The sequence below is a fragment of the Panulirus ornatus genome, chromosome 2, assembly GCF_036320965.1.
Source record: "Panulirus ornatus isolate Po-2019 chromosome 2, ASM3632096v1, whole genome shotgun sequence".
NCBI lineage: Eukaryota > Metazoa > Arthropoda > Malacostraca > Decapoda > Palinuridae > Panulirus > Panulirus ornatus.
Window position 1 is genome coordinate 73029015 of NC_092225.1, and position 14156 is coordinate 73043170.

Below are 14156 nucleotides of genomic sequence, written 5' to 3' on the forward strand. Positions count from 1 at the left end.
CTCATACAGTGTGTTCATGCATACCACTCATACAGTGTGTTCATGCATACCACTCATAAAGTGTTCATACATACCACTCATACAGTGTGTTCATATATATCACTCATACAGTGTGTTCATGCATACCACTCATACAGTGTGTTCATGCATACCACTCATACAGTGTTCATGCATACCACTCATACAGTGTTCATACATACCACTCATACAGTGTGTTCATATATACCACTCATACAGTGTGTTCATGCATACCACTCATACAGTGTTCATGCATACCACTCATACAGTGTCATACAGGTCATACCACTCATAGTGTTCATATATACCACTCATACAGTGTGTTCATGCATACCACTCATACAGTGTTCATGCATACCACTCATACAGAATGTTCATGCATACCACTCATACAGAGTGTTCATGCATACCACTCATACAGTGTGTCCATGCATACCACTCATACAGTGTTCATGCATACCACTCATACAGTGTTCATGCATACCACTCATACAGTGTGTTCATGCATACCACTCATACAGTGTTTCATGCATACCACTCATACAGTGTGTTCATGCATACCACTCATACAGTGTTCATGCATACCACTCATACAGTGTTCATACATACCACTCATACAGTGTGTTCCTATATACCACTCATACAGTGTGTTCATGCATGCCACTCATACAGTGTGTTCATACATACCACTCATACAGTGTGTTCATACATACCACTCATACAGTGTGTTCCTATATACCACTCATACAGTGTGTTCATGCATGCCACTCTTATTTTGAGCTTTCCATCGTTGTCTTAAAGATTTTGCAGTCCTCTACCCTGACCAAACCCTACATACCCGCTCGTCCCTACAAGGACACGCATACATCACTACACTGTTGTATAGTGTGTACAGCGGTCGACACGACGTCAGTGGACTGAACCAGTGCACGTGACGCGGTCGTGGTGAATTATCATAGAAAGGTCTGTGGGACCTGGTTAAGCATAGGGGGTCTACGGTCTCGATGCATAATCCACGAGGGTAGTATGGTAACCTACGTGGAGGAAGAGCACACTTGGGTAACTAAACCCGACCCTACCACTCAGGTCACTACGGGTGTCAGGTCATCAACCCTCTTGCTCAAGTCACTGAAATAAATGTAAGATGTCGTCTATACTAAATAATCCTCTACTAACATTCATATTCTCACTATCAGTCGGCTATATAAGAGCAGAGTCAAATGAATTCATATCTATTAAACTTTTATAATTTATGATTGAAGAAGCTTCTTCAATCATCAAGTGTATCTGGGTAATAACGTACGGACCATCATCCCACAGTAGCTGGGAGATAATGACCCGGCCATCATCACCGTAAGAACAAAATGTGCCATTTTGAAGATTTTTGGGTATGAATAACCGGCCGCAAGACGGCTTAAGGGCGATCAGCCAGCTCAGAGCACCCAAACTTTTCAGTCTGATATATTCGTTAATGATATTCACCAGAAACAACACTGTCATTGTTGTAACCGATCTAACTTGATTAGTTCTATTTTTTTTTCCAAACATGACTTCAAAATTACAACACGCGAATTATTGTCGTTTTTCAGACTTCAAAATTACAACACGCGAAATTATTGTCGTTTTTCAGACTTCAAAATTACAACACGCGAAATTATTGTCGTTTTTCAGACTTCAAAATTACAACACGCGAAATTATTGTCGTTTTGCAATTCAAAGTTTTTTCTTTTTGTTTTGAAGAGGATGTTACTTATAGATTCTTAGTAGCAGATGAAGGCATTTCAAGATTAATGTATCAAATTGATATCACTGAGTATCTCAGGGGTAAAATGTGTACCAGAATGTGATTACCATAAATTGCGTTGCGATAGTCTTACATCAATAAGGGCGAGTAGTTAGGCTACATGGATGCACTATTTTAAGCAAAAATGCATGATAAACTATCTAGATAATACAGATGGTGTCATCCCTCTATTGTCACCAGGAAATGATAAGCGAACAAGTTAAAGTAAGCTGCAATGGATCCCAGATATACAATAAACCGCCTACTCATAATGTCAGCTCATCTGCCTCCCGTGCGATGTCGTGAATGTATTTTTTTCATTAATTTTTTAGTAATTGTTGCTTTAGATGTGTTCTCACGTCCCTGACGCTTTCCTTTCAAGAAGATTGTCATTCCCAATTTCAGTTTCTCTGAGAATTTAGACAACCCAAACTCCCTAGTTAAGGCAATACTGAAGTAACTCAGTGACAACCATAAGTCCTGGCAGACTCCGGAGGAAATGACAGGATGCTCCTACGCTGTCAAAATTGGACTCTTGTGGTGTAGCATTTAACGTTCCTGACCGTGATGCATTCACGGGCCGCCCAGAGTCGAGCTCATAGTTCGAATCCTAGTCGCGGCAGTCGGTCCACAGTCAACCCAGCTGTTCATCCACCCGTAGGGGTTAGTCGATAAAATGGGTGCCTGGCTCAGGCTAGGGTGTAAATATATGATATGAGGTATTCAAGAAGCAGACACGTGACGATCACATGTAGACCACGAAGGAAAATCAAAGCAGAAATATTAGCTCGAGCGCTTTCGTGTATTCAAACACATCTTCAGAAGCAAATAACAACAAATCACAGATGGAGGAAAATATACAGACACCAACAGATGTTGACAGGATAACATCATACACGGTAATGAAGTAGGCAATGAGGGTGGTATAGTGACCCACGTGGAGTCACAGTACACTCAGGTCACAAAACCCGACCCTACTACTCAGGTCACAAAACCCGACCCTACTACTCAGGTCAGGGTGCGTTAGGCCATTAACCTTCTTGGCCAAGTCACTGAAATACATGTAAGCTGACGTTGCCTAGACTAAATAATCCTCTACTAACATTCATATTCTTACCATCGGTCAGCTTTATAAGAGCAGATTCAAATGAATTTCTAGTTATGAAACTTTTACACTTTTTAACTGAAGAAGCTCTGAACTAGTCAATAGAGCGAATAAATCTGATGGGTCATAATTTATAAGAGCACAGCTGAGGGAAGATCTGGAAATCTTCCTGATAAATACTATTTTACATATTTTGTTATCCAAGTGACAAGAAAGAAAAGAAAGTCTGTGAACCTTATAGATTATATGTTATGAATGCGTCTACCTAAACCTCACGCACATGTGCTCCAACCTCTCACGGCCCGATCAGCTGATCGTCACTAACCAAGCAGACGCAAACCCAGGTACAAACGTTTCTTTATAAACATCAAAGGAAAACTAATATTATAAATGAAACCTAATCTAAATAATATGAACAGGGAGAGCATGATCTTCATGAAACAGAAGCTGATAAGTAGTGATAAAAATATTTTCGATTGACATGAAGACCTCCATATACATATACACAAACACTTATTGGTTCTTCCCAACCCATAAATTTTACGAGGCTGAAAAAATTACTCATATACTGACTAATTCAAATGGTACTTTTCTGTACAAGAAAGAATGATTAAAGTTAGATGTTAATTTCAGGATATTTTGGCTTGCTTCTAGAAACATATTCCCTTGCGGATTGAGCGATCTGTTGACGAAGCAAATATAAACATTGTCAGTTGTCACGAGACAGCGTTGCGAAAGACCAAATCACAAAGAGACATTACCAAGTCTTTCTGACCAGTGACAAATAAAGAAAAATGAGTAAAAGAAAAATGAGTACAACCTGTAGGGGAACTACATTATTCTTTGGCACAGGGATGTATTTGCGATATACCTCTTATTAATACTTATTATTACTATAAATGGATGAATTCCCAGAAGAATTATTATCTGCCATATTGATAGTTTTCTTGGGGGCTAATGAGGCGTAAAATGGTATAATCCTGAGAGAAGGGTGACGAATCAGGATGTTTGTGCGCCACCCTGTACTGCAGGAGAGTATTGGAACTCGACATACCGGACATGACGTCACAGCTCATGGCGGCTGTTATTCAGCAGGAGTGAGACAAACAAGGCTGTGTTAAGGATTATTTAGAACAACACACGCCGAAAATGGTGGTTCTTACGCTTAAAAACTTGCAACAGCAGACTTTCACCGTAGAAATTGAGTTGTCTGCTACGGTAAGCTGTGATAGTCATAGGAAAATACATGAAGCTTGGGACAAGTTTGTTGCAAAGTTATCTTCGAGTAGGCAGAGTTTAGTTCTGGGGAAGCGTCCTTAGGCTGCAATCTTTTGGTGTTAAGATAGAATGAAGATATCAGTCAAGGTGTGTGTGGCCATGGCTCTAGGTGATAAAAGGGGCGGCAACCTTGGCCCTCAGCGGCCAGTAATGGCTTGTCACCCATCTGGTGCCAGAAAATACGGTAAGGAACTGGAGGCTCCAACTATGAAACGAACCGTTACTGTATTTATTTCACTAAAATCAATTGGAGATTCATATATCACATGCAGGAGAATGTATTATGAAGTGTTAACAACATATGGTACGTAATACAGAACTTGGAAGATAACACAAAAAATCTAAGAGATGTCTGTTGCAGTCCTAAATGACATTGTATATATTAATTACATTGTTTGCATATTCTTATTATTTAAAGATAAAAACGACACCTCATTATGAAGATATAGAGCCATTGTTGCTCTTCAGAGGTAAGGTATACAGGAATCTCTCAGATGAGCTCCTGTATATATAAATCTTTGTGTCTTTGCTAACTATATCATAAGACCTTAAGAAATAATTAATCCTTTCACGTGTACGATTATTGTGAATTATTTAATAGTTTGATTGTAACGCATGATCTGGCTGACGACTTTGTACATTTACTTAGCTGTATTGTTGAAGTAGTAAAAGAGTGCTCCAAAAATTATGATTGGAAAGTTTGGCATTTATGCCTTAAATGCATGAATTTATTCTGCCACATGGAAAGCATTATATGATAAGGTAAGGAATTATTTTTTTTTTAGTATTTTATTTGAGGAGACAGTGGCTGTTATGCCTGCACTGTGCATAGTTGGGTAAATGGTATATTGTTATTTTGGCATTGTTTATTTCCCTTTTATTCCATTTTATTACCTAATGGTAATATTCCATTTAAGGGCTGCCACCTTATTAACTTTAAGCTGTAGAAGAATTGGATGTTATTGGACTTCTTACCCTTTATTCAAGTGATATATCCTGCTGCTGCATGATTTAGAGTATTATTTTGTTTTCTATAATAACTTATGATATGGGAACAATGAACTCTTCCCATATCAGGTCAGGGAAACAGTGTTGGTCATCACTCTAAAAATGAGATAAAAATAAGAGAGGCACATGATGAAATCAACAGAACCAATGTAAACCATGATAGTTCACTGATTTAGCTGTTTCAAAACTACTGTACTGAAAAGTAGTTTGGTTCTGTAATGGTAGTGCAGTGTTTACCATATTCATTGTGCTGTGCACAATCAAAGTATCACGTATTATGTTGCATCTTTACACATTTGCAAACTCGTATAAATTTCCGAGTAATGCATGACCACGTTTTATCTTTGACGTTATTAGCAACTTGATAAAATACAGTTGGGAAAAAACAACGTTTAATAGATGTGAATAAATTTTTAAAGAAAGTGTACCAGTGTTGGGATAGTGGAGAGCTAGATTTATGTAGCAATTATATTGCAGTAAAAGAAAGAATGTCTCATTTTGTCATTAATATGTATATGAAGAAAATACATAAGTGTGCAGAATGGAAATGATGAGTATGACATGTGAGAATATGACATACAAATGAGGTGTATCAAATTTCATTTAGAAAGAAACTATATGTAGTGTGTTGAGTGTGTAGAATGAAATATAAAAGATACCCTTAATCATGATATGCTGTCCTTACCTGAATTAAGAGGATCAGTTCATGCCACCATCCGGGCCACAAGCACATCCTCCTGCATCAGTATAGAGGAAAGCATCCAAGTATTTTCTACTGTGGTATATTATATTGAATATTGTACTTAATTGGTCTCGAGTGTTAGTGAGGTAGCACAAGGAAACAGATGAAAGAATGGCCCAACCCACCCACATACATGTGTATGTATATAAACCCCCACACACGCACATATACATACCTATACATTTCAACGTACACATACATATACATACACAGACATATACGTATATACACAGCCACAGCTCCTTTTCCACATCCAGGCCCTACAGAACTTTCCATGGTTTACCCCAGATGCTTCACATGGCCTGGTTCAGTCCATTGACAACACATCCACCTTGGTATAGCACATCGTTCCATTTCACTCTATTCCTTGCACACCTTTCACCCTCTTGTATGTTCAGGCCCCAATCATTCAAAATCTTTTTCAACTCCATCCTTCCACCTCCAGTTTGGACTCCTGCTTCTCCTCGTTCCCTTTATCTCTGACACATCTGTCCTCTTTGTCAATCTTTCCTCACTCATTCTCTCCATGTGACAAAACTATTTCAGCACACACTCTTTTGCTCTCTCAGCCACACTCTTTTTATTACCTCACATCTCTCTTACCCTTTCATTACTTACTCGATCAAACCACCTCACACCACATATTGTCCTCAAACATTTAATTTCCAACACATCCACCCTCCTCCGTACAGCCTTATCCATAGCCCATGCCTTGCAACCAAATGACATTGTTGGAACCTCTGTTCCTTCAAACATACTGTGGTATGTGGTCAAAATTTTTTCCACACTTGATTGCCATTTTATGCATTAACGAGGTAGCGTTAGGAGCAGACGAAGAAAGGCTACATCTGTTCACATTTATTCTCTGGCTCTCATGCATAATGCATTAAAACAGCTCCCTATCCAGAAACAGGCCCCACAAACCTTTCCATGATTTACCTTGGATGCTTCACATGACCTGTTCAGTCCATTGACAGCATGTTGACTGCAGTATGTCACATCATTCCACTTCCTTTTATCCCTTGTATGCCTTCCAACCTCCAGCATGCTCAGACCACAACTATTATAAATCTATTTCACTCCATCCTTCCATATCCAGTTTGGTTACCCCATTCTCATTTTCACCACTTCTGACACATATCCTCTTTGTCAACTTTTCCTCTCATTCTCTCCATATGTCCAAGTCATTGCACCCCCTTTTGCTCTCTCAACCACACTATTTTTATTACCACAATCCCACTTACCCTTTCATTTCTTACTCAGTCAACAACCTCACACAACACATATTGTCCACAAACATTTGATGCCCAACACATCCACCTTCTGTGTCTCGCATCTGTATGATATTGGTGGAACTACTTTTCCTTCAAACATTTCCATTTTTGCCTTCCTAAGTAAAGTTCTCTCTTTCCACACATTCTTAAGTGCTTCAAGAACCTTTGCCTCCTCCGCCACCATATGACTCATTTCTGCTCCCATGGTTCCATTTGCTGCCATATACATTTCCAGGTATCTAAAACTCTTTCACATCATTCAATTTTTCTCAATTCAGACTCACATCCTAACTAACCTGTCCCTTAGCTGTTAGCTCACCTCACACTTCATATGTTCTTAAGACCTTCTATAAGGCATCTCTGTCAGCAAACTCATATGCCTTCTCTGTTTTCATGAATGCCATATACAAATCCATGTTTTTTTAATTTCTCACACATTCTTTAAAGTAAACACCTGATCCACACATCCCCAACCACCTCTGAAACCGTGCTGCTCCTCCCCTGTCTAATGTTATGTACATGCCTTCACCCTCCCATACAACGTACCTGGTATATTCAACAAATTTATACCTTTGTAGTTTGACTGTTCACCTTTATCTCCTTTGCCTTTTTTGCAGTGGCACTATACAGGCATTCTGCCAATCCTCAGGCAATTCACCATGATCTGTACATACAATGAAAATCCTAACTAGCCAATCAACAACACAGTCATCCCCTTTCTTAATAGATTCAACTGCAATACCATCCACTCCACCTCTTTGCCACATTTCATCTCAGGCAAGGCTTTCACCACCATCTCTCATGAGCAAATCACTCTCCATGACTCTTGTTTCGCATACCATCCCAATGCAAACATACTGTATCTACCACTTTATCACCAAACACATATAACAGTTCTTGAAAATTCACGCTCCATCTTTTCACGTCATCACTACCTGTTATCATTTTCCCTTTTGCCCCCTTCACCGATGTTCCCATTTATTCTTTTGTCTTTAACTCATTATTTAATTGCTTCCAAAACATTGTATCCTCCATAAAATTTGATGATGCTCGCTCACCACAACTCTCATTCGCCCTCATTTTCAACCTCTCTCCCATCCTTTTAACCTTCTGCTGATCTCTCTCATACATCCCCCAACCATTTGCTCTTGTTTCCTGTAAGCAGAAGTCTCTTTTCTCTTTCACTGGCAGTTTTACTTCATCATCCCATATTTTTATTATTATTATACTTTGTCGCTGTCTCTCGCATTAGTGAGGTTGTGTAAGGAGACGTTTCACATGCCCTGGTTCAATCCATTGACAGTACGTTGACCATGGTATACCACATTGTTCCAGTTCACTCTATTCCTTGCACGCCTCTCACCCTTCTGCATGTTCAGGCCCCAATCGTTTAAAATCTTTTTCGCTCTATCCTTCAACCTCCAGTTTGGTCTCCCGCTTCTTGTTCCTTTTACCTCTGACATATATATCCTCTCTTAACCTTTCCTCTCTCATTCTTTCCATATGTCCAAACCATTTCAACACACCCTCTTCTGCTCGCTCAACCACACTCTTTATTATCGCACATCTCTCTTACCATTTCATTGCTTACTCGATCAAACCACCTTACATTGTTCTTAAACATTTCATTTCCAGTACATCCACTCTCCTCCGTACAACCCAATCTTAGCCCATGCCTCACAACCATATGATATTGTTGGAACAACTATTCCTTCAAACATACCCATTTTTGCTCTCTCCTTCCACACATTCTTCTTTTCTCCCAGAACCGTCACCCCCTACCCCACCCTGTATATATGTATTTCCCTGGAGATAGGGGAGCAAGAATACTTCCCATGTATTCCGTGTGTTTAGTTGAAAGCGATGAAAAGGAGTGGGAGCGGGGGCTAGAAATCCTCCCCTTCAGTTTTTACTTTTCCAAAAGAAGGAACAGAGAAGGGGGCCGAGTGAGGGTTTTCCCTCTGGGGCTCGGTCCTCTGTTCTTGATGCTACCTTGCTATTGTGGGAAATGGTGAATGTATATGAAGAATGTGTGGAAGGAGAGAATGTCATCTCGGAGAGCAAAAAATGGGTATGTTTGAAGGAATAGTAATTCCAACAATATTATGCAGTTGTGAGGCATGGGCTATGGATAGCATTGTATGGAGGAGGGTGGATGTGCTGGAAATGAAATGTTTGAGGACACTATGTGGTTTGATCGAGTAAGTAATGAAAGGGTAAGAGAGATGTGTGAAAACAGAAAGAGTGTGGTTCAGAGTGCAGAAGAGGGTGTTTTGAAATGGTTTGGACATATGGAGAGAATGAGTGAGGAAAGGTTGATAAAGAGGTGGAGGGAACAAAGAGAAGCAGGAGACAAATTTGGAGGAAGAAGGATGGAGTGAAAAAGATCTTGAGTGATTGGGGCCTGAACATGCCATAGGTGAGAAGCGTGCAAGGAATAGAGTGAATTGGAACGATGTGGTATACTGGGGTCGACGTGCTGTCAGTGGACTGAACCAGGGCATGTGGAACATCTTGGGAAACCATGGAAAGGTTTGTAGGGCCTGGATGTGGATAGGGAGGTGTGGTTTTGGTGCATTACACATAAAGCTAGAGACAGTCTAAACGAATGTGGCCTTTTTTGCCAGTTTTCTTGGCACTACCTCGCTGAAGCAGGGGAGGTGATGCTGTTTCTAAGGGTAGCGATGCTGTTTCCTTTGTGACGTGGTAGCGACAGGAATGGATGAAGGCAAGCAAGTATGAATATGTACATATGTATATATGTATATGTCTGTGTATGTATATGTTGATATGTATATGTGTGTGTATGGGCATTTCTGTATATACATGTGTATATGAGTGGATGGGCCATTCTTCATCTGTTTCCTGGCATGTGCTTTCAAAAAGAAGCTATTGCACCTCACAAACAATGAAAATAGCTGTGTTTGTTAAACTTTTTGCTTCAAATGTTCTGTAGAACTCTGGTGCATACATACTGTATGTAATGAAATGTGAGTATGCTTGAACAGAAAACTACAGGTGATAGAAAAATTCTTCAAGTGTATTTAGATTCAGTGTGCAAAAATACATAAGAAACATTTTTTCCCATGGGACAGAATCTTTGTTGACCAGGATTTGGGTGTTGGTACTTCTGGATCTAGGCACAGATTTTAACTGAGATAAATTGGCTTATTTAATGTTGGCCAAAGCCAAGAAAGATTGTCCCAGCCTTATTAATTGCACTTACTTTGCTTCACTCATTAAAAATTGTTGACCTAGCAGCCTCAAATTATAATGAAGATACCTCAGGATCAAAGGCAGGATTCAAAGGTAGTAGAGTCCGCCCTTAAAGGCCAGTAGAGGCCTTACGTTTTAGTTACTACAACTTCATGTAGCACATGGAAGACCCAGTTTCTAGGTGCAGGTACTCAAGAATCTAGGCAAGGTTTTAAGCCAGTGCACGTTATCCCTGAACACCATTCTTTGGCCTCTAGAAGTCACTTGAGCAGTATTCATTACACATTGTTCAATGCAATAATTCAGAACAGGCAACCTAGGTGCCTCAGATTATAATTAAGAGATCTCGGGATCAGAGGCAGAGTACAAGGGTAACAGAGCCCAACCCTAAAAGTTGTCTGCCTTGGTGTAAGTACTTCAGATTCTGGGGAAGGTTTTAAGCTACTGCATGTTGGCCTTGGATGCTGTTTCAAGGCTACCAAAGCTACTATAATGTCATCAAAGGTCACCTCAGCCTAACTGATTACTTAGGTAATTGATTACTTAGTTTATTGCTCTCATTTGAGAAATGCAACCTTGCAGCCTCAGTATGAAAGTATCTCTGGATCATAGGTAGGATTCATGGGTACCAGAAGTGGCCTGAAAGGCCAACAAAAGTGATACTTCAGTGTACATATTACAGCATCATGGTAATCAATCATCACAGAAGTGACTTCACTGTTCAGTTTTTCAACAGTTGGCTTTGAAGGCAGTTTGAAAGCCAAAAAAGGGCATTTTCATGTTAAGCCTTTTTTTTTATAATATCCATTTTTCCCATGCATTGCCAAGTAACCTTACTAACCTGCCTCCTGCCCCAGGAGTCCCTTCTATCTGTATGAGGCTCATGTAGCACTTAGGAAACTGGCCACATCTCAGGTTGGGACCACAGGTTATGAAATGATGTGTATGTGTTCATTTACAGAGAGTGCAGGATGGTTGAGTAGTAATTGCCTTTTTTTTTCGGGTAGTTGTATCACAGGCATGAAAGGTTTTAGAATATGACAAAACAGTGTTGGTATTATAGTAGTGATGGGGAGTGTGGTCTCTGCTGGATGCATGTCTAATGAGTTAAGGTTTAAGACTGAGTTGTTAGGGTTCTGTGAGTAGAAGGTACCAAAGTGTGAGGCAGGGGTAAGCTTTGTATTTTTGCTTGGAGGTTGATAGTTATGGAGTGGTTTATATGGGAGGGGTCTAGTAGTGTTGTATAGAATAGTGCCAAGCATGTTGAGTTGGGAGAGTGGACTATACTTGCTTGAGGTTACACAGTGAATGAGATGGCTCCATTGGTGAGGCTATATTACCATCAGTTAACTGATAACCTAATTGGGATTTTTTTTTCAACACCTTACGCTTCATCAGGCTATCAGTAATCAAAGCAACCAGATCCAGCTTCAGCTATGTGGAAAGATGATAGAAATGAAAAAAAGTGTCCCGATGGTTAACTCCTCTTGCCAGTACATTTTAAAAGTCTCTTGTAGACAATTTCTTGCTTCCAAGCAAGAATAAATGCCTTTCTTTTCTTTCTGGGACAACTTCTGAGGACCCATAGTTACAGGTACAGATAAAGTATCAGAGAAATAACAAAAAAAATATCACTAGATACAGGGACAGTTACCAAAAGGTAAATTCCTCCATTTGCAGTACTAAGAGGTAACTGAGGCAACAAATATTGTCATTTGACTTTTAAAATTGTACCATGCTGCCAGATGTACAATGTCCTTTGCATAGGTAAGTGATAGGGTTAGTTTTACAAATAAAACCTGGCACATGTAAGCCTCATAATAAATGGTAAATGTCATTTATTTTTGGATGGATTATATTTAATGAGCTAATATTAGTGCTAATATGAGCTAATATGATGTTTGATGTATGCAAAAGTGTTCAGGGTGAGCTTAAAGAAGTTAAACTGCAAGCGCTTCCACATCCTAAAGAGTAAATGATATATTTATGATTAATACCAAAATAGATACACTTCGCTCTTTTTCCATGCATGTAATAAACATACTTCAGTATGCAATGCCATCATGAGAAAATAGTTAAGTAGTTATGTGTGTAAAGTATTTCAAATAAACTGTTATTCTGTAACAGGTTTGTAATTGGTGTGGCCTTTTCATCTCAAAAATCATAAGAATATCACAAAAAGACTATCCACTTTCCTGGAATCATTCTGAAAGATATGCATCTGCTAATAGTATTGTCAATGTTTGTAACTTTACATTCCCATGCATTCATATTCGTCATTACTACATCTTTGTCCTTCTCATAAAGGTAACATAACAGTATTGTTTCATAGCATTTCATGCACTCTTTCTCTTCACTTTTTACTACTGGAGACCTGTTTATAGAATTTTTTCCCATCTTTATTAATAGCCATAACAGCATGGAAATGATTACCTTATACAGTGTTTCAGTTTGAAGCACTGTTTCTTTCCCCTCACTCACACATGTAACCATCCAGTCTTTTACCCTGTTCCCTTTGTTTTGTTATTGTGATGTACATTGTATAGTTGGTTAAATTAATTATCTTATTTAACCATCTTTATTATGTTTAGATATTTTATGTTGAATTCTAATTTCTATTTCATTTATAGGTGAGAGCTCTTAAAGAGAAGGTTGAAAAAGAAAAAGGCAGAGATTACCCTGCTGTTGGTCAGAAACTTATTTATGCAGGTAAGGTAAACATTGATATGTAGCATGTTTTTGAATGCCCCTGTATAGATCCAAAAGATCCTTCCAGTTTTGGGGGATCTTTTAGATACTGTGCTGGGGGTCTTACATTACAGGTTGCAAAAGTCTGAATAAGTCATACACTGCCATGAATTTAAAGTGAGGCCTGAGTCCAGGCCTGGGATCTTTGGTGTAAATGAAATGTGGAAGAGCTTCTTGAGATGTATGCTGAAATAGAAATGACGATAAGGAATATTTTATACAAATAAAGTTGTATAAAGAATTGTATGGGTTTAGGTTCAGCTAGCAATATTGGATTATGTGCAAGTTATTGCATGCAAAGGAGGGGTGTTTGGATGTGAAGTTACTGAGAGGGGCAGCAGGTTGGATGTCTTATAACTTCTTGTTGGAAGCAAGTGTCATATGTGGTGGTTTTAGGAAGAGGAGATTATGTGTGTGAAAATAGTGAAATTGAATGAGCCTAGCAAAGAGACCTGCACTTAGAGATACCCAGGGAGATTGAGTGAAGAGTTGCATAAGGTGGGATTATTTGAAACTAAGGAAGTGACAGGATTGGGGCATACTGGGAAGTGTGTGGCATGCAGAAGGCGGGATTCAGATGAGAAAGGGTAGTGATTGTGGGACAAGAAAGTTGAATTGCCATCAGAAAAGTAAGGTGTATTGATGGTGTCTGCATTGAAGGAGTGATTGGGAGGAATGCAAGAGAAGTTGGAGGTCAAGAAAAAGGAACTAGAGCAGAAAAAGAGGGCACATGAGAGGTAGGTTGGGAGATTGGCGAAGAAGAAGGAGGTGAATAGTATGAGAACAAGTTGGGACGGATGAGAAAGTGGTAATAGGCAAGGAAGAGAAAAAGAGGAGATGGAGTGTTTTTTACAAGGCCTGTTGAATGTAGAGGTATGGAGAGCAAGAGAATCATTACTCATAGTTTGGTGACAAAGAGAGGTGGTAAGAGCCATATGTAAGGTGAAGTGTGGCAAAGGAGCTGGAGTGACTAGGATTGACTTG

The 14156-nt window shown here is 39.4% G+C and overlaps 1 protein-coding gene across 2 annotated transcripts in view; it reads left to right on the plus strand.

The window, feature by feature from the left end:
* The first annotated feature begins 3959 nt into the window (after positions 1-3959).
* Positions 3960-14156, plus strand: part of LOC139757188 (UV excision repair protein RAD23 homolog A-like) — a 79983-nt gene continuing 69786 nt past the window's right edge. For both annotated transcript variants that reach the window (XM_071677330.1, XM_071677339.1), the window contains exons 1-2: positions 3960-4124; positions 13055-13133. In XM_071677330.1, coding sequence (XP_071533431.1) covers positions 4056-4124; positions 13055-13133 — 148 coding nt within the window. In that variant the 5' untranslated portion in view covers positions 3960-4055. The remainder of the gene's footprint in view (positions 4125-13054; positions 13134-14156) is intronic.